Below are 25,102 nucleotides of genomic sequence, written 5' to 3'. Positions count from 1 at the left end.
TATACACAAGACGCCAGGCAGAGCCCCCTTATACACAAGACGCCAGGCAGAGCCCCCTTATACACAAGACGCCAGGCAGAGACTCCTTATACACAAGACGCCAGGCAGAGACCCCTTATACAGAAGACGCCCAACATTAGCAGAGCATTCCGGGAGCTGCCGGCTGACTCACACCAGGCATCTCCTGCTGCATGGCTTATTGAGGCTAGATGTATGATGACACATCTGTAAGAAAAGGCATTTCATACTAAACAGTGGACAATGGTTTGGTTATTTTAGTTATACAGGTTGAGTATCGCATATCCAAATATTCCGAAATACAGAATTTTTTTAGTGAGACTGAGATAGTGAAAATTATGTTTTCTGATGACTCAATGTACACAAGGTTATTAAAAATATTGTATTAAATGACCTTCAGGCTGTGTGTATAAGGTGTATATGAAACATAAATGAATTGTGTGAATAAACACACACTTTGTTTAATGCACAAAGTTATTAAAAATATTGGCTAAAAAGACCTTCAGGCTGTGTGTATAAGGTGTATATAAAACATAAATGCATTCTGTGCTTAGACTTGGGTCCCATCGCCATGATATCCCATTATGGTATGCAATTATTCCAAAATACGTAAAAATCCGATATCCAAAATACTTCTGGTCCCAAGCATTTTGGATAAGGGATACTCAACCTGTAATTCTTCAAATAAATGCCTTATGAAACAAGTTTAATTATGGACTGCACAAATCGTGATCTACAGGTTGCCACAGCTCCTGAAAATTAACATCTACAGTATCACTAGTATCTATGGCATTGCTAAAAGCTCATGTTGTGTGACTATCTGGCTCCTGAATGATAGTGTTATGCTTAGCATGGTTTAGATACTCCTGCTAAACCCTACATTGCCTTTTGTATTTTCTATTTTCTTTTCTATAAATATGTGCATACGTTTTAGGGACTGGAAAGCTGCTTAAAAGGTCCTGATAATTACAATAGCCAAGTCTTAATAGAAGCCACTGTGATAGCACTAACCAAACTACAGCCGCTTCTTAATAAGGTAAGAATCACTCTTATATGTATGCTATAGTAAAGTCATGTGATCACCAACAGTAAACAGATAACAAGGTAATTATGATGGTGTTACCTTCAAGAACAGTCTGAAGCAAACTGAACGGTAATAACAATTTTACCAGTTATTAAGGAAGAACTTAATTAAAAAATCATTATGTAATTGTAGGTGGCATCTGAATTACTTTGAGGACTATTTATCATTCACCTTCTCTTTGCTGTGGTACTTAACAGTCTGTATCACCACTTACGGCAACAATACAAAATGTTATGGTGCATTAGTTTATCTGGTACCGTAGCGCTCAAGCTTTATGTACTCATATACTTGTAATGCGGGGGTCAGAGTGTGTGCACGTATTGGCATGCCAAGTTTGCAATTTACCTTTTATTTTCCGTGGTCCATGGAAACCAGCTGGTAAGTAAGTTAGCATAACACCTGCCTGATTATTGGGCCTAGTATATAATATCTCGCCAGCAGAGGATAATCTTTCAGCCTGCAATAAAGTCAGAAGTTATCCAGCCAAACACTACTGTATTCCCTACAATAGACTTGGGTCAAATAGCAGAATCAGCCTACTGTATGTGCAGCCACCTTAACAGGTGTTATGTACAATATGTTTTAGGACTTGTCAGGCCACTCATCATTTTGTTACTCACATTTGTTTACAAAAAGAAAGATCTGTGGATAATAACTTAAATTTTTTTCTTTACCACACCCTGTAAACTTTATGCCAAACGGATGTTGATGCCCCTTCCCTGTAGATTTCCCATGAGCATGAATGGGTACATTTACAGATGAGGGACATCGAAACAGGTTAAACTGTAAAGATGCATACACACGGTGAGATTCGGGTTAACCCCGATTCTCACTATGGGACAGGTGCTAGGTCGACATCGCAAGCACATAATGACTGTGCTTGCGATACTGACTATGTGCGATTTTGGCTAAGTGTCAATCTTTTCTACGAGATAGTCAAAATTGACTTGCCTATACAGTCTATCTAGGCTTGTGATGCCGACCTCGCATCGGCATCGCATCGGGATCGCAAGGTGACTTTCACCTTGCGATCTGCACTAACTTTTCTTACGATTTTGACTATATAGTCAAAATCGTAAGAAAATATCTCACCGTGTGTACACACCATAAGCGTAGGGCAATTCCAGTCATCCATCAGTGCTTCCTACAATAAATGTATGTTTTTCTACCAACTGTAACTGTAAACAGTATTTCTCGAACATCCTAGAGGATGCTGGGACTCCGTAAGGACCATGGGGTATAGACGGGCTCCGCAGGAGACATGGGCACTTTAAGAAAGACTTTGACTCTGGGTGTGCACTGGCTCCTCCCTCTATGCCCCTCCTCCAGTCCTCAGTTTGAGACTGTGCCCAGAGGAGGATGGGTGCACTGCAGGGAGCTCTCCTGAGTCTCCTGCTAAGAAAGTATCTTTGTTAGGTTTTTTATTTTCAGGGAGCACTGCTGGCAACAGACTCCCTGCATTGAGGGACTGAGGAGAGAGGAGCAGACCTACTTAGATGATAGGCTCTGCTCCTTAGGCTACTGGACACCATTAGCTCCAGAGGGATTGGAACACAGTTTCGTCCTGGGCGTTCACCCCGGAGCCGCGCCGCCACCGTCCTCCTCACAGAGCCAGAAAAAAGAAGAAAGAAGGCTTCAAAGGCGGCAGAAGACTTCGTGAGCTTCACTGAGGTAACGCACAGCACTGCAGCTGTGCGCCATTGCTCCCATACACCTCACATACTCCAGTCACTGTAAGGGTGCAGGGCGCAGGGGGGGCGCCCTGGGCAGCAATATAAACCTCTCCTATGGCAAAATGAATTATATACAGGTACAGGTGGGCACTGTACATGTATATTAAAGAGCCCCCGCCATGTTTTACATATTTTGAGCGGGATAGAAGCCCGCCGCTGAGGGGGCGGGGCTTCTCCCTCAGCACTCACCAGCGCCATTTTTTCTCAACAGCACCGCTGAGAGGAAGCTCCCCGTACTGTAGGTGAAAGAGGGTTTTAAAGTAGAGGGCGGGCACATAATTGGCGCGCATATATACTATAACAGCGCTACTGGGTAAACATTCTGTGTTTTTTCCTGGGTCATATAGCGCTGGGGTGTGTGCTGGCATACTCTCTCTGTCTCTCCAAAGGGCCTAAAAGGGGAACCTGTCTTCAGAAAAGAGATTCCCTGTGTGTGTGGAGTGTGTCGGTACGCGTGTGTCGACATGTTTGACAATGAAGGCTCACCTAAGGAGGAGGGGGAGTGCATGATTGTCAGGTCGCCGTCGGCAACGCCGACACCGGACTGGATGAATATGTGGAATGTCTTGAATGCTGATGTAAATTTATTACATAAGAGATTAGACAAAGCTGAGGCTAGGGAACAGTCAGGTAGTCAGACCGTGCCTGTCCCAGTGGCACCGGGACCTTCCGGGTCTCAAAAGCGCACATTATACCAGATCACTGACACAGATACCGACACGGATTCAGATTCCAGTGTCGACTATGAGGATGCAAAGTTACAGCCAAAAGTGGCTAAGGGTATTCGTTACATGATTATTGCTATTAAAGAGGTTTTGCATATCGCGGAGGAACCCCCTGTCCCTGACACGAGGGTACACATGTATAAAGAGAAAAAACCTGAGGTCACCTTTCCGTCCTCATATGAGCTAAGCGAATTGTGCGAAAAGGCTTGGGAATCTCCAGACAGGAGATTACAAGTTTCCAAGAGGATTCTTATGGCGTATCCCTTCCCACAAAAGGACAGGATACGATGGGAATCTTCGCCTAAAGTAGACAAGGCGTTGACACGCTTATCAAAGAAGGTAGCACTGCCATCCCAGGATACGGCTTCCCTCAAGGATCCTGCTGATCGTAAGCAGGAAGTTACCATGAAGTACATTTACACACATTCTGGTACTATTATCAGACCGGCTATGGCATCGGCCTGGGTTTGTAGTGCTGTCGCAGCATGGACAGATTCCTTATCTACGGAGATTGAGACCCTAGATAAGGATACCATTTTAATGACCCTAGGGCATATCAAGGATGCTGCGTTATATATGAGGGATGCTCAAAGAGACATTTGTTTACTAAGCTCCAGAATAAATGCTATGTCTATTTCTGCTAGGCGACTCTTGTGGACCCGGCAGTGGACTTGGGATGCCGACTCAAAGCGGCATATGGAGTCGTTGCCTTACAAGGGGGAGGAGTTGTTTGGTGAAGGCCTCTCGGACCTTGGGGTATATTTACTAAGGTCCCGATTTTGACCGAGATGCAGTTTTTTCTTCAAAGTGTCATCTCGGTAATTTACTAAGCAAAAATCACGGCAGTGATGAGGGCATTCGTAATATTTTGGAAGTCCTAGGAAAAAATCACGAATCAATACACCATCGGTCAAATACGCCTGCAATTTGCTAGAAATCGGGAATTTACTAAAAAGTGCAAAACACAAACACTGCCGACAATAGCCAAACACTGCCGTGATAAAATACAAATCGTGAAAAAGTGCTAAAAAAAAACAGACCTGCTTTTTTTATCCCGTGTTTGTATAGGCATGCACGGATCCATGAGATCCGTGCATGTTTTTCAGTGGGAACGGGGGGGGGGAAATGTTATAAATTTTCTGAAAAAAAAATTGCGTGGGGTCCCCCCTCCTAAACCAAACCAGCCTCGGGCTCTTTGAGCCGATCCTGGTTGCAGAAATATGGGAAAAAAATAGACAGGGGTTCCCCCATATTTAAGCAACCAGCATCAGGCTCTGCGCCTGGTCCTGGTTCCAAAAATACGGGGGACAAAAAGAGTAGGGGTCCCCCGTATTTTTTAAACCAGCACCGGGCTCCACTAGCTGGACAGATAATGCCACAGCCGGGGGTCACTTTTATACAGTGCCTTGCGGCCGTGGCATCAAATATCCAACTAGTCACCCCTGGCTGGGGTACCCTGGGGGAGTGGGGACCCCTTCAATCAAGGGGTCCCCCCCCCCCAGCCACCCAAGGGCCAGGGGTGAAGCCCGAGGCTGTCCCCCCCCCATCCAATGGGCTGCGGATGGGGGGCTGATAGCCTTTGTGATAAGTGTTTGATATTGTTTTTAGTAGCAGTACTACAAGGCCCAGCAAGCCTCCCCCGCAAGCTGGTACTTGGAGAACCACAAGTACCAGCATGCGGCGGAAAAATTGGCCCGCTGGTACCTGTAGTACTACTACTAAAAAAATACCCCAAAAAAGACATTACACACACACACCTTGAAAGTATAACTTTAATACATCCATCCACACCTCCATATACACATACTTACCTTATGTTCCCACGCAGGTCGGTCCTCTTCTCCAGTAGAATCCATGGTGTACCTGTAGAAAAAATTATACTCACATAATCCAGTGTTTTCGGCTCCTCGGTAACTCCTTTTGTAATCCACGTACTTGAAAAAATAAAAAAACGGATACCCGACCACGAACTGAAAGGGGACCCATGTTTTCACATGGGCCCCCTTTCCCCGAATGCCAGAAATCCACTCTGACTGATGTCTAAGTGGGTTTCCTCAGCCAATTAGGGAGCGCCACGTTGTGGCACCCTCCTGATCGGCTGTGTGCTCCTGTACTGTCTGACAGGCGGCACACGGCAGTGTTACAATGTAGCGCCTATGCGCTCCATTGTAACCAATGGTGGGAACTTTCAGGTCAGCGGTGAGGTCACTTTCGGTCAACCGCTGACCTGAAAGTTCCGGTTTTTCAAATCGGCCCTACCAGCTTCTCCTTCAGAGAGGGAGTTAGTGTTAAATGCAATTCAAAAATTGTGTCTTCAGCAGGTGATAATCAAGGTTCCCCTTCTGCAACAAGGGAAGGGGTATTACTCAACCCTGTTTGTGGTCCCAAAACCGGACGGTTCGGTCAGACCCATTTTGAATTTAAAATCCCTGAACCTGTACTTAAAAAGGTTCAAGTTCAAGATGGAATCGCTCAGAGCGGTCATCACCAGCCTGGAGGGGGGGGATTGGATGGTTTCCCTGGACATAAAGGATGCATACCTTCATGTTCCGATATTCCCTCCTCATCAGGCGTTCCTGAGATTTGCGGTACAGGACTGTTATTACCAATTTCAGACGTTGCCGTTTGGGCTTTCCACGGCCCCGAGGATTTTTACCAAGGTAATGGCGGAGATGATGGTGCTCCTGCGCAAGCAGGGTGTCACAATTATCCCATACTTGGACGATCTCCTCATAAAGGCGAGATCTCGAGAGAAGTTACTGGACAGCGATTCACTGTCTGTGAGGACGTTACAGCAACACGGCTGGATTCTCAATATTCCGAAGTCGCAGCTGGTTCCTACAATGCGTCTGACCTTTTTGGGCCTGATTCTGGACACAGACCAGAAAAAGGTTTTTCTTCCGATGGAAAAGGCTCAGGAGCTCATGGCTCTGGTCAAGAACCTATTAAAGCCAAAGACGGTTTCAGTGCATCACTGCACATGTGTCCTGGGGAAGATGGTGGCGTCTTACGAGGCCATCCCCTTCGGCAGGTTCCATGCGAGGACTTTTCAATGGGACCTACTGGACAAGTGGTCCGGGTCTCATCTACAAATGCATTAAAGGATCGTTCTGTCTCCCAGAGCCAGGGTATCTCTCCTGTGGTGGCTGCACAGTGCTCACCTCCTAGAGGGCCGCAGGTTCGGCATTCAGGACTGGATCCTGGTGACCACGGACGCAAGCCTCCGAGGTTGGGGAGCAGTCACACTGAGAAGAAATTTTCAAGGTCTCTGGTCAAGTCTAGAGACTTGTCTTCACATCAACGTCCTGGAATTGAGGGCCATATACAACGCCCTACGTCAAGCGGAGGCATTGCTTCGCGACAAGCCAGTCCTGATTCAGTCGGACAATGTCACAGCAGTAGCTCATGTAAACCGCCAAGGCGGCACAAGGAGCAGGGTGGCAATGGCAGAAGCCACCAGAATTCTTCACTTGGCGGAAGGTCATGTAAGCGCACTGTCAGCAGTGTTCATTCCGGGAGTGGACAACTGGGAAGCGGACTTCCTCAGCAGACACGACCTGCATCCGGGAGAGTGGGGACTTCATCAGGAAGTCTTCGCACAGATCGTGGGTCAGTGGGGACTGCCACAAATAGACATGATGGCGTCCCATCTCAACAAAAAGTTAAAGCGTTATTGCGCAAGAGACCCTCAGGCGGTAGCGGTAGACGCCCTGGTGACACCTTGGGTGTTCAGGTCGGTCTATGTGTTTCCTCCTCTTGCTCTCATACCCAAGGTGTTGAGAATAATAAGACAAAGAGGAGTGAGAGCAATCCTCGTGGCTCCAGATTGGCCACGAAGGACTTGGTATCCAGATCTGCAGGAGTTGCTCACAGAAGATCCGTGGCCTCTTCCTCTACGGCAGGACCTACTACAACAAGGGCCCTGTCTGTTCCAAGACTTACTGCGGCTGCGTTTGACGGCATGGCGGTTAAACGCCGGATCCTAGTGGAAAAAGGTATTCTGGATGAGGTCATTCCTACCCTGATCAAGGCTAGGAAGGACGTGACATCGAAACATTATCACCGCATATGGAGAAAATATGTTTCTTGGTGTGAGGCCAGGAATTCTCCTACGGAGGAGTTCCATTTGGGCCGTCTCCTTCACTTCCTTTAGACTGGAGTGAATTTGGGCCTAAAATTAGGGTCCATAAGGGTTCAAATTTCGGACTTATCCATTTTCTTTCAAAAAGAATTGGCTTCTCTTCCTGAAGTACAGACTTTTGTAAAGGGAGTACTGCATATTCAGCCCCCGTTTGTGCCTCCGGTGGCGCCTTGGGACCTTAATGTGGTGTTAAGTTTCCTTAAGTCACATTGGTTTGAACCTCTCAACACGGTGGAGTTGAAATACCTCACTTGGAAGGTGGTCATGTTGTTAGCCTTAGCTTCAGCAAGGCGAGTTTCGGAACTAGCGGCTTTGTCACATAAAAGCCCCTATCTAGTTTTTCATGTGGATAGGGCGGAATTGAGGACTCGTCCTCAGTTCCTTCCTAAAGTGGTCTCATCTTTTCATATGAACCAACCTATTGTTGTGCCTGTGGCTACGCGTGATTTGGAGGATTCCAAGTCCTTGGATGTGGTCAGGGCTTTGAAGATTTATGTGGCCAGAACAGCTAGGGTCAGGAAGACAGAAGCACTGTTTGTCCTGTATGCAGCCAACAAGGTTGGCGCTCCGGCTTCTAAGCAGACTATTGCTCGCTGGATCTGTAACACGATTCAGCAGGCGCATTCAACGGCAGGATTGCCGTTACCAAAATCAGTTAAGGCCCATTCCACTAGGAAGGTGGGCTCTTCTTGGGCGGCTGCCCGAGGGGTCTCGGCTTTACAGTTGTGCCGAGCAGCGACTTGGTCGGGTTCAAACACCTTTGCAAAGTTTATAAGTTTGATATCCTGGCTGAGGAGGACCTCCTGTTTGCTCAATCGGTGCTGCAGAGTCATCCGCGCACTCCCGCCCGTTTGGGAGCTTTGGTATAATCCCCATGGTCCTTATGGAGTCCCAGCATCCTCTAGGACATTAGAGAAAATAAGATTTTACACCTACCGGTAAATCTATTTCTCGTAGTCCGTAGAGAATGCTGGGCGCCCGTCCCAAGTGCGGACTTCTCCTGCAAGACTTGTGTATAGTTATTGCTTTAATAAGGGTTATGTTATAGTTTCATCGGTTTGGACTGGGACTATGTTTGTTCATACTGTTAACTGGGTAGTTTATCACAAGTTATACGGTGTGATTGGTGTGGCTGGTATGAATCTTGCCCTTGGATTAACTAGAATCCTTTCCTTGTACTGTCCATCTCCTCTGGGCACAGTTTCTTTAACTGAGGACTGGAGGAGGGGCATAGAGGGAGGAGCCAGTGCACACCCAGAGTCAAAGTCTTTCTTAAAGTGCCCATGTCTCCTGCGGAGCCCATCTATAACCCATGGTCTTTACGGAGTCCCAGCATCCTCTACGGACTACGAGAAATAGATTTACCGGTAGGTTTAAAATCTTATTTTATTTTTAGATGGAATTATCCTTTGACAGTGATTTGTTTCAGGGATGTTTTTTTTTTTCTCGTAATTTTATTTTTGTATACACACTGTAGCAATTGTGGAAACTTACAACTGATCCCAATATTCTTTGATTACTTGGGTGCTTTTCATATTTCTGTGTTTCTGGTAGGTTTGTTTTGCTTAGCATCATAAGTTGATTTCAGTCATCAAGAGTGTTTAACAGGATGCATTTTATTAATGATCACTGCTCATTCATCCTACCACTATGTGTAGGTTCCTCTAAATGTTACGTGTTATTGGCTGTTAAAGGCTACAGTTTCCTTTTTGTATGTAGAAATAAATATTCATTTTGAATGTCTTAGGACTCTCCCATGCACAAAGCTCTCTTTTGGGTGGCTATGGCAGTATTACAGCTGGATGAGGTTAATCTGTATTCAGCGGGTACAGCTCTCCTGGAACAAAACCTGCACACATTAGACAGCCTTCGAGTGTTTAATGACAAGGTGAGTCATATGCATTTGTTGAGATAGTGAATAAAAGCTGGCCAATGCACCGTAATATCACAGCAGATAGCCCAGTATGACAGCAGTTGCGTGCACAAAGTACCTGCAGTGCTGAATAATAATCCTAGTGAAATCAGATTATGGGCATGGTGGATAGTCTTGGCAGAAACGGATGATCTTTCAGTCTTCAGTAAAGTCAGAAGTCATTAGACTAAATTGAACTGTGTTCCTTATGCTAGACTTGGGTCAGATTGCATGATCAGTCTATGTACAGTACCTTACTAGATGTTATGAACAATATGGAGTCAATCCAATTAGGTGCAAGTTTGTTTCTTGAATCTCGCATACCTCACACGAGAAATTAAAGATACATTTAGAAATGCCGACGACATATTAATATGTAATCTAAAACATTTATTATAACATAATATACCAATAATGATTACCAGGAGTGCGGCAAAGAAATAATATATAGTATAATAGTGCTAAAAATTCATAAATATATGTTATACGTTTAAAAGCACAATAAAAGTATTAATCAGTGCTGGCTAATTCCTCCCATGCTCTAACATATACAGTAAATGATGATTAAGTTACCAACAGAGAAATATACTTTGAGTCATGAATGGATTGAGTCCCCTAACAGTAGGTCATAATAAGTACTGACAATATACTCCCCACTAGTAGAGTAAATCCAACAACTCCAGAAAACCACTCTAACCTGAGCATGAGAGTCGCAATGGGGAACCAGATTTGGTGTAGTAAGACACTCTTGAGGTGATACTGCTGGAGGAGGTCCTACTGTCTGTTCTCCACAGTGTACTGTGGGAATAAGTTACTGACCACTTGTGTGGAACATTGCTGCAAGTCGTTACAATGGATTGACCCTGACTTGCAGTGTCCTGGCAGGTTTAAGTCCCAGCTGAAGAAAACAAGCTGTAAAGTTGCTGATTTGCTGCCTATTCACAACAGTGCATATTTTATGTCTGCAGAAAAGATCACTGACCGCTTGTGTGGAAAAAATCACCAGCCAGTATAGGGGATGGCAATAACCTGCAATATCCTGTGTGGCTTTAAGTCACAATTTTAGGTTAAGAGATGGACAGTAATGGATTCGTACCAGTAGCTGGGGGACCTCCCTCTCCAGTACTTACAATTTTAACATGATACCAGATTAACTGCAGATGCTATATTCTACAAGAGCGTAATAGTCTCTTATTAGTCTCCCACATACACCAAACTTGACAGGTGAGGTGATGAAATGTATGTGCGGAAAGCAGCAGCAAATAACCACTTTGTCAGCAAGTATTATCAAACACTCACAGGTGAGTAAAGTGGACCACAGCATAAGTGAACGCCGCGCCAAGGTATTGAGCAGGTTACCGGTAGCACTAGAAGAAACAGTCACTCTGCCAAGTAATCAACTCTGTATCTTCAACCAGTTTTAGCGTACACCAGAGGCTTTCTGAAGAAACAGAAATAGGTTGTGGGTATGCCGACATGAACATATAGCAAAGGAATTCGTAATCCACAGCTGATAATGCCTGGCAATTATTATTCAGCCGGGCTCTTAGTAATACTATAATGTAGCAAATCTTCTATCTAATATACACAATTCGAAATTAATGTAAAAATATATTTCATAAAAAAGGAGGAACAAAAAAATATAAATGGTAAAACTATATTTTGCAAGATTCAAATTTACTAGAAATTTGCTAGAAAGAGGACTCATTACCTAGATAGAACTAGCAGACTAAAAATGCAGTATTGAATTGACCTTGTAAAATAATAAGGGCGCCAAATGGTTATTAGCTACTGCTCAACCAAATGGAGGCGTGCTATACCTCCACACGATTCGAAATGTAAAAAAATGGAAATGGGAGCGCTACCAATCCATCAGACACTGTAAGCGCCACCAATGCATCAGTGTCTCTGTTCATTGGTAGTGCTCCCATTTCCATTTTTTTTACATTGAAATGACCAATAGATTCCTTTAAAGGAAATAGACCTATATCTCTCTAACATCCATGAGGGATATTGGGGACACATTATTACGATGGGTATAGATGGGGTCCAAAGGAGCCAATGCTCTTTAAATATCTTCAACTGAGTGTGCTGGCTCCTCCACTCTATGCCCCCTCCCACAGGCAGTTTAGAAAAAAGTGCCCTCAGGAGAGGATGCACACTCTGGAGCTCCAGAGTTTTCTTCAGTTTATTTTAAACTTTGTTATTTTCGGTATGCTGTTTGGGCAACTGCTTACCTGCACCGTGGGAGTTAGAAGGGGGGAGGGGGACCCTGCAAGGTGTCAGAGCCGCTTCCCTGCTGCAGGACCACCGTCCTGAGAAGTTGTTGTACAGCAGGGCACTGCGCCTTAGCGGTCACAATCGCAGCACGTCGCACACCCCTAACAGTAGCCTGAAGGTGACGACAGTGGTGAGTACAAACCGGGGGCCCCGCTAGGGGGGTCCCACGGTTCATGGTGCGGCAAAAACGCAGGTAGGCATACGGGACCCTCCTGAAAGGGACCCGCTATAGCCCCCTGTGTACACTGGCAAGCGGTTGTGAAAACAGGTATTTATATTATGTTTTACACCAAAAGGAGACATTTGCCAGTATAAATAAGTGTATAGCTCTGGCGCCATTGCAGGGGGCGGAGCTACCTCAGAGTGGGACCAGCTGCTCTGTTGGCGCCTTCCTCTCCTTCCAGCAGGAGCAGCAAGTAAACCACAGCTCCTCCAACACTCCAGATACATATAAGGGTGTTAGAAAGGGGTAGAGCAGCTATTATAGTGGTAAATAGAGTCCTGACAAGGAGAAAACACTGGTGTTCCACAGAGTCACAGTATAAAGTTACACCCTGCAGTCTCCCTGAGTCTGCTAGGCTTGGTGTGCTGGTCATCCTCTCTGGGTCTCCTACTCACATACCAATCAAGGGCAGGCTTGCTTGTACAGTGTCTTTGTGTTGCGCGTGTGTGTCTCCTGTGAATATGGTGAACATCATTTATGCACATGCAGATTCTCCCCCCCCCCCCCCCTTCTCATGAACAATGTAGCAAGTCCTCACAGGCTGGGGGGGCGGGGAGCTGCAGCAGCCATCCTGGTTAAACTCCCTAGATGGCAGACATGTGCTCTCAGCCCTCTGCAAATAGTCATAAGACACAGCAACTGCAGCAGGCTGTAGCTGACCTTTTTGCAAGAGGCAGAAGACAGACCCCTCTCCCTAGCTCGGGGCCACATAATCGTGGGCGGCCTGACTTACTCTCAGTAACTGATGAACAGGGACAGAAGCAGGGGGAGGAGCTGGACCCTATTATTGAGGATTCATCTCCTGCACAAGGGCTTGAGCCCCTCATTATTGCTATCAGGGATGTGTTAAAACTCCCAGTATGAGACAATGCAGTAAAGCAGTCGATTTCTCCTCACAGAAAAAGGTTAGCATCACTTTTCCTATTCTAAGGAATTAGATGATATGTTTAAAGTTGACCTGGAAAAATCCTGATAATATATTCCAGGTGGCCAGACGCTTCTTAACACTTTCCGATTTTCTCCTGAAGGCAGGAAAAACTGAGAAGATCTTCTGGCTGTTGACGTCTGTCTCACGCCTGTTTAAAGAGACTGGTCCCTGTCTCCTTGGCTGTGAAGGACCCTGGGGATAGAATGGTATATCACAAAGACCTGTGGTAGCGGGTTGCTGGTTGACATAGTTAATTCCCACTTGGGCGGGCCAGTTCAAGAGGGCCTCGCGGGGGATTTGTCTCTGGCGAGTATGGTTACTCTGATCACACACACTCAGAATACTGCACGCGTCCTGTGCGACCCTCTTAAAGAGATGGGCGCTATTAATGCAAATACTACTGCCATGGCAGTGTCGGCATGCAGAGCTCTATGGCAGCATCAGTGGATAGCGAACGCAGATTCCAAGCCTAGTGTGGTGTCTCTCCCTTTCTCAGGGGAGTGGCTATTCATGGTTGAGTTGGTTTTGTGGATTTCAAAAGCTACTGTTGGGAATTCCACGATTCTCCTCTCTGGGTCCCCACCGGCTAGGCTCCTACCCTGGGCCATCTACTTAGTATTTTTGGACCGCTATGTTCGATCTTGAACCACAGGCACCTCAAAACGCTGCACGAGGCACCAGAGGTAAAGGGAAAAAAGCCAGCAGCTGCAGGTTCCCAGGAAAAAAGCACCAGTTCAGCTTCCACTAAGGCCCCAGCATGACGGTGCCTGCACACCCTTAAGGGGGAGCTCGGCTGCGTCACTTCAGCCGCATCTTGGAAAGCTCCTGCCAGGATACCTGGGTACAGGACCTCATTTCTCAGAACTACAAGCTGGAGTTTGACGGTGCTCCTCCCCGTTACGCTGCAACAGGCCATCCTAAAATTGGTCCAATCCCAAGTCATTGTTCCAGTGCCACTGCAACAACAGGGAAAGGGTCATTACTCCAACCCGTTCATGGTACCGAAACCAGTTTGAATCTGAAATCCTTGAAAGGTAAATGTAAAATTCCTTCCATTTCATGCGCAAAACCAATATATAATATAAGAATAAAATCCATTTTAACATTAATTGGTAATATACAATCTCCGTCCTGGAGTATGTAATAAATAGATTTTCAGTTCATATAAATACGTCCCCTCCAGTCCGGATTCACAGATCCACATAGTCCCATCGTTTTCACGATGTCATTGCGGGACATCACTTCCGGTTCCGGCTGGACGGCGGTTGCGTGTGTCCCTATATGATTATACTCCCCAGCTGGTCCTCCATTAGCGGTGACGTCCTTCCTGTGAGTTGCTATGGAGACCCATATTGTTAGGCCGCTTTACCCCGCACTCATGCGTCACCACGTTAGCGTGAAGGAACCATGGAAACGGCTATGCCTTATCGACGTCTTTCTGCAGTGACGTATTTCCTGCTCAGTGAACCGCAGCGAGGAAGTCCTCTTGGAACGCACAAGCTGTTTCCCACGTATACCATATGTTCTTAGTCTCAGCGATGACAACATATATATACTCCAAGTGAAGGACAAAACAAACATAAGAAAAATATATTAGATGATAAATAAAACAATTACATCACACATCTCTCCATTTCACTTATATATTTTTTTAAATCCATTAAGATTTGGGACCCACATTCCTATCATTGACTATCCATACTTCTATTTTAGACTTTATATGGTGGAGTGCAACAAAGGTGTTCCACAGTTACAGAAACCACTTCATCTCAAATTCCACATTCAACCCTTTCGGGACCAAAGTCTTCAACTCATAAATGGTCATCTCTATTTTTGCCAACTGTGTTTCCCCATCGTTGGTTCTCCAATTGGGGGTGACCAGTTTAATTCCACAAAAACTACTTAGATGACTGATATTACAATCATGAACCTTATTAAAATGCAATGATACATTATGGGATTCTAGTCCTTTTTTGATGTTATGGGCATGCTCAGCCATTCTTGTCTTTAGCATCCGCGTAGTCCTACCCACATACTGAGACCCACAAGAACATTCCAGAAGATATACAACATTCTTAGAGTTGCATGTTATAAAGTCCTTAATGTTGTAGGACTTCTGAGTCTGTGTGGACTTATATTGAATAATTTTACTTTCTTTATTCTTGCATAACTTGCACATCGTGCACAGGCCACATCTAAAAAAGCCTTTTGACCTATTTCTGGTGAGCATTCTTGGGGCTGTAACTACACTGCTCACTATACTTTCCTTTAAATTCTTTGCTCTTCTATAGGTAAATTTTGGAATCTTGGAGTCTACTTCCTTGAGGCATGGGTCCTTTCCCAAAATGGACCAGTGTTTTTTGATTATCTGTTCAACCTGTTTGTATTGGCTGTTATATGTAGTAATAAACAACCCCTTATCTGATTTCCTAGACCTTCGTATTTATGTAGAAAATGATGTACTTAAAACAAGTAATCACGTCAAACCCACTGACTGTAATTCTTATATAGATCATAGTAGTAACCACCACTCAAACTGGCTAAAAAGTATCCCGACTAGCCAGTTTCAACGAATTAGGAGAAACTGTTCTGATATTGATGTGTATTGGGAGCAGGCACAGACTCTACAGGAACAGTTTAGAATGAAAGGATATGATCAGGAAAATGTTAGATCTACCATGAAGACAACTGGGGAATATAATCGTATGGATATGTTAACTAAAATCCCTGTTAAGGATAAGGCTAGGACAGATGAGGTGTTGTTTATTACTACATATAACAGCCAATACAAACAGGTTGAACAGATAATCAAAAAACACTGGTCCATTTTGGGAAAGGACCCATGCCTCAAGGAAGTAGTCTCCAAGATTCCAAAATTTACCTATAGAAGAGCAAAGAATTTAAAGGAAAGTATAGTGAGCAGTGTAGTTACAGCCCCAAGAATGCTCACCAGAAATAGGTCAAAAGGCTTTTTTAGATGTGGCCTGTGCACGATGTGCAAGTTATGCAAGAATAAAGAAAGTAAAATTATTCAATATAAGTCCACACAGACTCAGAAGTCCTACAACATTAAGGACTTTATAACAAGCAACTCTAAGAACGTTGTATATCTTCTGGAATGTTCTTGTAGGTCTCAGTATGTGGGTAGGACTACGCGGATGCTAAAGACAAGAATGGCTGAGCATGCCCGTAACATCAAAAAAGGACTAGAATCCCATAATGTATCATTGCATTTTAATAAGGTTCATGATTGTAATATCAGTCATCTAAGTAGTTTTTGTGGAATTAAACTGGTCACCCCCAATTGGAGAACCAACGATGGGGAAACACAGTTGGCAAAAATAGAGATGAGGACCATTTATGAGTTGAAGACTTTGGTCCCGAAAGGGTTGAATGTGGAATTTGAGATGAAGTGGTTTCTGTAACTGTGGAACACCTTTGTTGCACTCCACCATATAAAGTCTAAAATAGAAGTATGGATAGTCAATAATAGGAATGTGGGTCCCAAATCTTAATGGATTTAAAAAAATATATAAGTGAAATGGAGAGATGTGTGATGTAATTGTTTTATTTATCATCTAATATATTTTTCTTCACTTGGAGTATATATATTTTGTCATCGCTGAGACTAAGAACATATGGTATACGTGGGGAACGGCTTGTGTGTTCCAAGAGGACTTCCTCGCTGCGGTTCACTGAGCAGGAAATACGTCACTGCAGAAAGACGTCGATAAGGCATAGCCGTTTCCATGGTTCCTTCACGCTAACGTGGTGACGCATGAGTGCGGGGGAAAGCGGCCTAACAGTATGGGTCTCCATAGCAACTCACAGGAAGGACGTCACCGCTAATGGAGGACCAGCTGGGGAGTATAATCCTATAGGGACACACGCAACCGCCGTCCAGCCAGAACCGGAAGTGACGTCCCGCAATGACATCGTGAAAATGATGGGACTATGTGGATCTTTGAATCCGGACTGGAGGGGACGTATTCATATGAAATTAACTGAAAATCTATTTATTAAATACTCCAGGACGGAGATTGTATATTACCAATTAATGTTAAAATGGATTTTATTCTTATATTATATATTGGTTTTGCACATTTATCTTTAGAAAAGTATATATTCAAAATTGAAGTACTATGATTATGTTTTTGATGTATATCAATGCTATCATTGTCTGATTGGTTTAGAAAATGGGAGGGATGCTCAGTTGGGTTTAAAAGGCCGACTGGGTAGGTCCTGCAATATGCCCTGAGGAAGGATTTTTATCCGAAACGCGTTGGTACTGGTCCATTTTTAACCCCGGTCAAAAGGTTTGTCTTCCATTTTTTTCTTCCCTATTTGGGACCGAGGCTTTAAGAGCCAAAAACGTTTTTGGGGAGTAATTGCCCCCATCGGTTTCCTAGGGGAGTACAGAGGGACAAACCCAGACGGACTTTTTCTGTGGGGTGTGTTTTAATGTATTTCTTTTTTAACTGTATGTATCTTTGGAAAATTAAACCTTGAACTTGTACTCTGGACGTTGGATACCCATCTGTGTCTATGATAATTACACGTCCGGGACTGGAGATAAGACTACCCCTATCATCTATCCAGTGAAGGTGGCAGCGAAAGAAACCTTTCAAGGAACATAGGGCTATGCCCTAAGGTGAGCGTCTTAATAAGGGAGAGGGTGCCTTCAGATTACGGTGGATCTGGTGTGGTGTATGATGATCTAAAAGAATCCTTTTAGAACATATAGGGCTCGTATATGAGGTGAGCGTCTCTAAGGAGAGATATAGGGGCCTTAGAGGAAGAAGGAGAGTATCGGAAGTAATTGAAAAGATACCTTTATGTGTGTACCATCACTTGGGAGGAGGTCAGTTTGGAGGTGCGAACCCCCTGGAGAATATTGAACATCTTATACAGAAGATCAGCTCGTTGAATTTAAAGGAAATTGTTTAAGAATTTGTAGGATTTACAGCGCTTGTGCACTACTCTATTGTCTGTAACATGATGGCTTCTTGACTCAACAAGAAGCTTCAATGGTATTGCTCACGAACCAGGGACCCTCAGGCGAGGGCAGTAGATGCACTGCCGTCGCCTTGGCCTTACCGGCTGGTCTCCCTGTTACCTCCGATTCCATTGCTCCCAAGGGTGCTCAAGCGAATCCGGAATCAAGGAGTCCAGGTAATTCTGATTGCCCCGGATTGGCCTCGAAGGGCATAGTACGCGGATCTTCTGGACATGTCCGTCGAAGACCCTTGGCCTCTGCCACTGAGAAGAGATCTTCAACAAGGACCGTTCGTCTACCCGGACTTACGGTGACTTTGTTTGACGGCATGGAGGTTGAGCGGAACATCCTAGCTCACAAGGGCCTATTTATTACTACCATGGTTGAGGCCAGGAAATCTGTGACGTCAAAACACTATCATTATATCTGGAGGAGATATGTCTCTTGGTGCGAGGACCGTACGTATCCACCTGCTGAGTTCCACTTTGGACGTTTCCTGCAGGGGTGTGGGTAAGGGCCTACGTCTGGGTTCCATTAAGGTCCAGATTTCAGCGCTCTCAATTTTCTTCCAGAAGAAATTGGCAGTATTGCCAGAAGTTCAGACATTCTTGCAAGGGGTGCTTCACATTCAACCTCCTTTTGTGACACCCACGGCACCCTGGGATTTGAATGTAGTGTTGGAATTTCTACAGTCCTCCTGATTTGAACCTCTGATGACGGTGGAAGACAGTGATGTTGTTGGCTCTGGCTTCTGCTAGGCGTGTCTCAGAATTGGGGTCCTTATCGTGTAAAAGCCCTTATTTGGTCTTTTATGAGGACAGAGCAGAGCTCAGGACTCGGCAGCAGTTCCTGCCGAAGGTTGTCTCTGCGTTCCACTTGAATCAACCTATTGTGGTTTCGTCAGGTTCTGGCACTTCTGCTCCTCCGGAGGCATAGGATGCTGTGCAAGCCTTGAAGATCTATGTCAAGCGCACGGCTCGGATCAGAAAGACGGATCCCTTGTTTGTGCTGTATGATGCGCAGAAAAAGGGCTGCCCTGCTTCAAAGCAGTCCATTGCTCATTGGCACAGGCTTATTATCCAACAGGCCTATGTGTCGGCATCCTTACCTGTTCCACAGTCTCTGAAGGCCCACTGGACAAGATCGGTGGGGTGTTCCTGGGCGGCTGCCTATGGAGTCGCAGCCTTGCAACTATGCTGAGCTTGCTACCTGGTCGGGGAAGAATACTTTTGTTTAGATCTACAGGTTTGATACCCTGGCCAAAGAAGATACCCAGTGCTGCAGGAGTCTCCACACGTTCCCGTACGTTCTGGAAGCTTTGGGACGGCCCCATCGTACTAGATTCCCCAATATCCCTTATGGATGCTAGAGAAAATACCGGTAAATCCTTTTCTCGTAGTCCATAAGGGATATTGGGCGCCCGCCTCAGTGCGTTGACTTTTCTGCAGGTTCTCGTTATGTGGTTACCTGTTCAGCGGTTGGGGTTGTTGTTACCAGCCGTTGCTAGTTGTTATATGTTAGTGGTGTATGTCCTTTCTCTTTCGGGCACTGTTTTCCCTATAACTGCCTGTGGGAGGGGGCATAGAGTGGAGGAGCCAGCACACCCAGTTGAAGAAATGCAAAGTGCACTGGCTACATTGGACCCCGTCTATGCCCCATCGTACTAGATTCCCCCATTATCCCTTACGGACTAAGAGAAAAAGATTTACTGGTAGGTAATTAAAATCCAATTTTTTTTCTCATCTGCATGCCCCATGTCATTTCACACGTTATTGAGCTTTTTAGAGAAATTCACCTTAAAACTGACATGCCTTTATTTGCCAAATTATGCTATTCAATCCCCTCCAAGTGCCTGATTATTTAGGATTGGTGCACTTGAGGATCTGCACTGTGTCCCAACATTACCTTAAAATAAAAATTTTCCTTACCTTTTCACCTGCTCAGGGGGTGCGCTCAAACACAAATTTTATCTAGAAAAGCAATGCTAGTTTGGAATTGGATTGCAAATGTAATTCGCAGTGCGAGTTCACCATGAGGATGGCTCGCAGGATCCAACAACTACTTTATTGGATTAACCCCCTATGTGTTAGGTCCTTCATCATCCTAATTTTGTTCCTCATATTTGTTTACAAAATAAAAAAAATTGATCTGCCGATAACTTGATTTCTCTTACGTCCTAGAGGATGCTGGGGACTCCAAAAGGACCATGGGGTATAGACGGGATCCGCAGGAGCTTGGGCACACTGAAAAGACTCAATCTGCGTGTGAACTGGCTCCTCCCTCTATGCCCCTCCTCCAGACCTTAGTTAGACTTTGTGCCCAGGACTGACTGGACACTCACAGGGGAGCTCTCCTGAGTTTCTCTGGAAAATACTTTTTGTTAGGTTTTTTATTTTCAGGGAGACCTGCTGGCTACGGGCTCCCTGCAGCGTGGGAGTGAGGGGAGAGAAGCAGACCTACTTCTTCTTAGTTAAGGGCTCTGCTTCTCGGCTACTGGACACCATTAGCTCCAGAGGGTTCGATCACTTGGTGCGCCTAGCTGCTTGTTCCCGGAGCCACGCCGTCACCCCCTGACAGAAGCCAGAAGAAAGAAGTCTGGTGAGTATGAGAAGATCAGAAGACTTCAGTACGGCTGAAGACTTCAGTAACGGAAGGTACAGCACAGCGGTAACGCTGTGCTCCATGCTCCCACCGACATCACCAACGATAGTTACAGGGCGCTGGGGGGGGCGCCCTAGGCAGCATGTTACTGAGGTCGGGGACCGGCAGAAGGCTTTCGGTGCCTCTGCACCGTTTCTTAAACCCCCGCCGGCATCTTTTTCATTTTCAAATTTGGCGGGCTGAAGCGCGCCGGGAAGAGGGCGGAGCTTCGTCCCGCTGCTCACAGGCGCCATCTTCTCCTTCAACATGCGGCTGAAGGAGACGCTGCCGGGACCTCCACATTCCTCTCACAAGTAACGGGGAGATATTCAGAAGGGGGGGGGGGCTGCAGTGTGGTGCTTCTTATCACTATAATTTAGGCAGCGCTGGGTACATATATCTGTTGTCGGGATATATGGGCGCTGGGGTGTGAGCTGGCATACTCCCTCTGTGTCCTCTATCTGGGCTTCATTGTGGGCCTGTCACCTAGCTGGGACGTTCTGTGTGTATCTGTGTGTCGGTACTACGTGTCGGCATGTCTGAGGCTGAATGTTATTCACCAGAGGAGGTTATTGGGGGAGCGGATGCGGGGCTAGATTTTGGACTGTCGACGCAGCCGACGCCTGATTTACTCGCATTGCTCAGTACGATAAATTCGAATGTAGCTTCTTTATCAAAGAGGTTGGATAAGTCTGATTCACAGACACAGGTGTGGAAAAAGTCCATGGAAGAGGCTTTGTCTCAGGTACAGACCCCATCTGGGTCGCAAAAGCGGGCATTTACTCAAGTGGTAGATACGGATACCGACACGGACTCTGATTCCTAGGTCGATTTCACTGAGGCTGCTTTTACATCCACGATTAGTTAAGAGTATTCAGTACATGATTGTGGCTATAAAAGATGTTTTACACATTTCTGATGAACCTGTGGTACAGGAAACAAGGATTTGCTTGTTTAAGGGAAAAAAAACCTGAGGTGAAGTTTCCCCCCTCTCATGAAATGAAAACTCTTTGTGAAAAGGCTTGGGAGTCGCCGGATAAGAGGTGGCAGATTCCCAAGAGGATTTACATGGCATATCCGTTCCCCTCTGATGACAGGGAAAAATGGGAGGCGTCTCCAAATGTTGACAAAGCTCTATCTCGCTTGTCTAAGAAAGTGGCGCTTCCGTCTCCTGACACGGCAGCTCTCAAAGATCCGGCGAATCGCAAGCTGGAGACATCTCTGAAGTCCATTTTCGCTCATTCGGGTGCATTGCTCAGACCTGCTGTGGCGTCGGTATGGGTGAGTAGTGCTATTGCTAAATGGGCTGAGAATTTAGCTAATGATATGGATACCCTTGATAAAGATAATGTTCTTTTGACTCTTGGTTATATCAAGGACGCTGCAGATTACCTGAAGAATGCGGCGAGGGATGTCTGTCTCTTGGGATCAAGAGCCAGTGCCATATCGATATCAGCCAGGAGGGCGTTGTGGATCCATCAATGGAATGCTGATGCCGACTCCAAGAGGGCTATGGAAGCGTTACCCTTCAAAGGTACTGTCTTGTTTGGGGACGGCTTGGCTGACCTGGTCTCGACCGCGACTGCGGGTAAGTACTCTTTTCTTCCTTATGTTCCCACACAACAGAAAAAGGCAGATGCAGTCCTTTCGTCACAATAAATACAGGCGTGGAAAAGGTTCGTCCTTCCTCGCTTCAAAAGGTAGAGGAAGGGGAAGGAAACCACCTGCAGTGTCAGGTGCCCAGGACCAAAAGTCCTCCCCTGCTTCTACCAAGTCCACCGCATGACGCTGGGGCTTCCCTGGGGGAGTCCGGACCGGTGGGGGGCTGTCTACAAATATTCAGTCAGGTCTGGATTCAATCAGACCTGGATCCTTGGGTCCTAGAGATTGTGTCTCAGGGGGATACAAGCTGGAATTTCGGGAGATACCCCCTCACCGGTTCTTAATTTCGGCGTTACCAGTAGCTCTTCCGGACAGGGAGGTGGTGCTGGCAGCGATATAAAAATTGTGTCTACAGAGGGTCATTGTTCCCGTTCCCTCGTCCCAACGGGGGGAGGGGTTCTACTCGAGCCTCTTTGTTGTGCCGAAACCGGACGGTTCGGTCAGACCAATTCTAAATCTAAAATCCCTCAATCCATACTTGAAAGTTTTCAAGTTCAAGATGGAATCTCTTCGAGCGGTAATTGCCAGCCTGGAAAGGGGGGATTTTATGGCGTCAGTCGACATAAAGGATGCCTACTTACATGTCCCGATATGTCCTTCACATCAGGCCTTCCTCAGGTTTGCGATACAGGATTCTCATTACCAATTTCAGACGTTGCCGTTTGGGCTTTCCACGGCTCCGAGGATTTTCACCAAAGTCATGGCGGAAATGATGGTTCTCCTTCGCAAACAAGGGGTTACAATTATCCCGTACTTGGACGATCTCCTGATAAAGGCGAGGTCCAAGGAACGGTTGCTGAGAAGTGTAAATTTGTCACTGTCGGTTCTGCGACAGCACGGTTGGGTACTCAATTTGCCAAAATCTCAGTTGATTCCGACCACTCGGCTGCCTTTTCTGGGCATGATTCTGGACATGGATTTACAGAAAGTATTTCTTCCAGAAGAAAAAGCTCTGGAACGGCAGACGATGGTCAGGGAACTTCTGAGGCCGACGAGTGTGTCGATCCATCACTGTTCTCGGGTTCTGGGGAAAATGGTTGCGTCGTACGAAGCCATTCCATTTTGCAGGTTTCATGCCCGGGTGTTTCAGTGGGACTTGCTGAGCAAATGGTCCGGGTCTCAACTGCACATGCACCGGAAGATAAGTCTATCTCCCAGAGCCAGAATATCTCTCCTGTGGTGGCTACAAAGTCCTCACCTCCTAGGGGGACGCCGGTTCAGTATCCAGGATTGGGTACTTCTGACAACAGATGCAAGTCTCCGGGGCTGAGGCGCAGTCACCCAAGGAAGGAACTTCCAGGGGAAATGGTCGCTCCAGGAAGCTTGTCTCCACATAAATGTTCTCAAGTTAAGAGCCATTTACAACGGCCTGCTGCAAGCAAGAATCCTTCTTCAGGGTCGACCTGTCCTGTTACAGTCAGACAACATCACAGCGGTGGCACATATAAACCGTCAAGGCGGAACAAGGAGTAGAGCGGCAATGGCGGAGGCCACAAGAATCCTTCGCTGGGCGGAACAACACGTGAGCGCCCTGTCAGCAGTCTTCCTACTGGGAGTGGACAACTGGGAAGCAGATTTCCTCAGCAGACACGATCTCCACCTGGGAGAGTGGGCTCTTCACCAAGAGGTATTTGCAGAGGTGACAAAACGTTGGGGAATTCCGTTGATCGACATGATGGCGTCTCGTCTCAACAAGAAGCTCCCGAGGTATTGTTCCAGGTCAAGGGACCCCCAAGCCAGTGCAGTGGACGCCCTGGTGTCTCCGTGGGTGTTCCAGTTGGTGTATGTGTTCCCTCCACTTCCTCTCATTCCAAAGGTACTGGGGATCATTCGACGAGCAAGGATTCAGGCGATTCTCGTCGTTCCAGATTGGCCAAGAAGGGCCTGGTACCCGGATCTTCAGGAATTACTGGTGGAATATCCTTGGCCGCTTGTCCTAAGAGAGGACCTGTTGTTGCAGGGTCCATGCATGTTTCCAGACTTACCGCGGCTGCGTTTGACGGCATGGAGGTTGAGCGCCAGATCTTAGCTCGTAAGGGTATCCCCAGGGAGGTCATTCCAACTCTCATTAAGGCTAGGAAGGAGGTTACGGCGAAACATTATCACCGTATTTGGAGAAAGTATGTTTCCTGGTGCGAGTCTAAAATGGCTCCTGCGGAAGATTTTCACTTGGGGCGCTTTCTCCACTTTTTACAGGCGGGAGTAGACGCAGGCCTGAAATTAGGTTCCATCAAAGTGCAGATTTCGGCTTTGTCTATTTTCTTTCAAAAAGAATTAGCTGTCCTCCCAGAGGTTCAGACTTTTGTGAAAGGAGTAATGCATATCAATCCTCCGTTTGTGCCTCCTGTAGCTCCATGGGAGCTGGATGTGATCTTACAGTTTCTCATGTCATCCTGGTTTGAACCTTTGTGTAAGGTTGAATTTAAATTTCTCACTTGGAAGGTAGTCATGCTGTTGGCGCTTTCGTCTGCCAGGCGGGTGTCAGAGTTGGCGGCCTTATCTCATAAGAGCCCGTACTTGATTTTTCATTCGGATAGGGCGGAATTGAGTACTCATCAACAATTTCTGCCGAAGGTGGTTTCTTCATTTCACATTAACCAACCTATTGTGGTCACGGTGGCTACGGAGGCTGTGGCGATTCCAAAATCTCTGGATGTTGTAAGAGCGTTGAAGATCTACGTCACTAGGACAGCTGTTGCCAGAAAAACTGAGGAGCTTTTTGTCTTGTATGCTTCCAACAAAATTGGTCATCCTGCTTCA

The 25,102-nt window shown here is 46.0% G+C and overlaps 1 protein-coding gene across 9 annotated transcripts in view; it reads left to right on the top strand.

Moving 5' to 3' along the window:
* The window catches only part of NF1 (neurofibromin 1), a 738,710-nt gene that overhangs the window by 562,112 nt on the left and 151,496 nt on the right, over nucleotides 1-25,102 (top strand). For all 9 annotated transcript variants that reach the window (XM_063953658.1, XM_063953661.1, XM_063953657.1 and 6 more), the window contains 2 exons: nucleotides 953-1,054; nucleotides 9,449-9,589. In XM_063953658.1, coding sequence (XP_063809728.1) covers nucleotides 953-1,054; nucleotides 9,449-9,589 — 243 coding nt within the window. The remainder of the gene's footprint in view (nucleotides 1-952; nucleotides 1,055-9,448; nucleotides 9,590-25,102) is intronic.

The sequence above is a fragment of the Pseudophryne corroboree genome, chromosome 2 (genome assembly GCF_028390025.1).
Source record: "Pseudophryne corroboree isolate aPseCor3 chromosome 2, aPseCor3.hap2, whole genome shotgun sequence".
NCBI lineage: Eukaryota > Metazoa > Chordata > Amphibia > Anura > Myobatrachidae > Pseudophryne > Pseudophryne corroboree.
The sequence above is the reverse complement of the archived record's forward strand: the minus strand, read 5'-3'. Positions and strand labels throughout refer to the sequence as shown.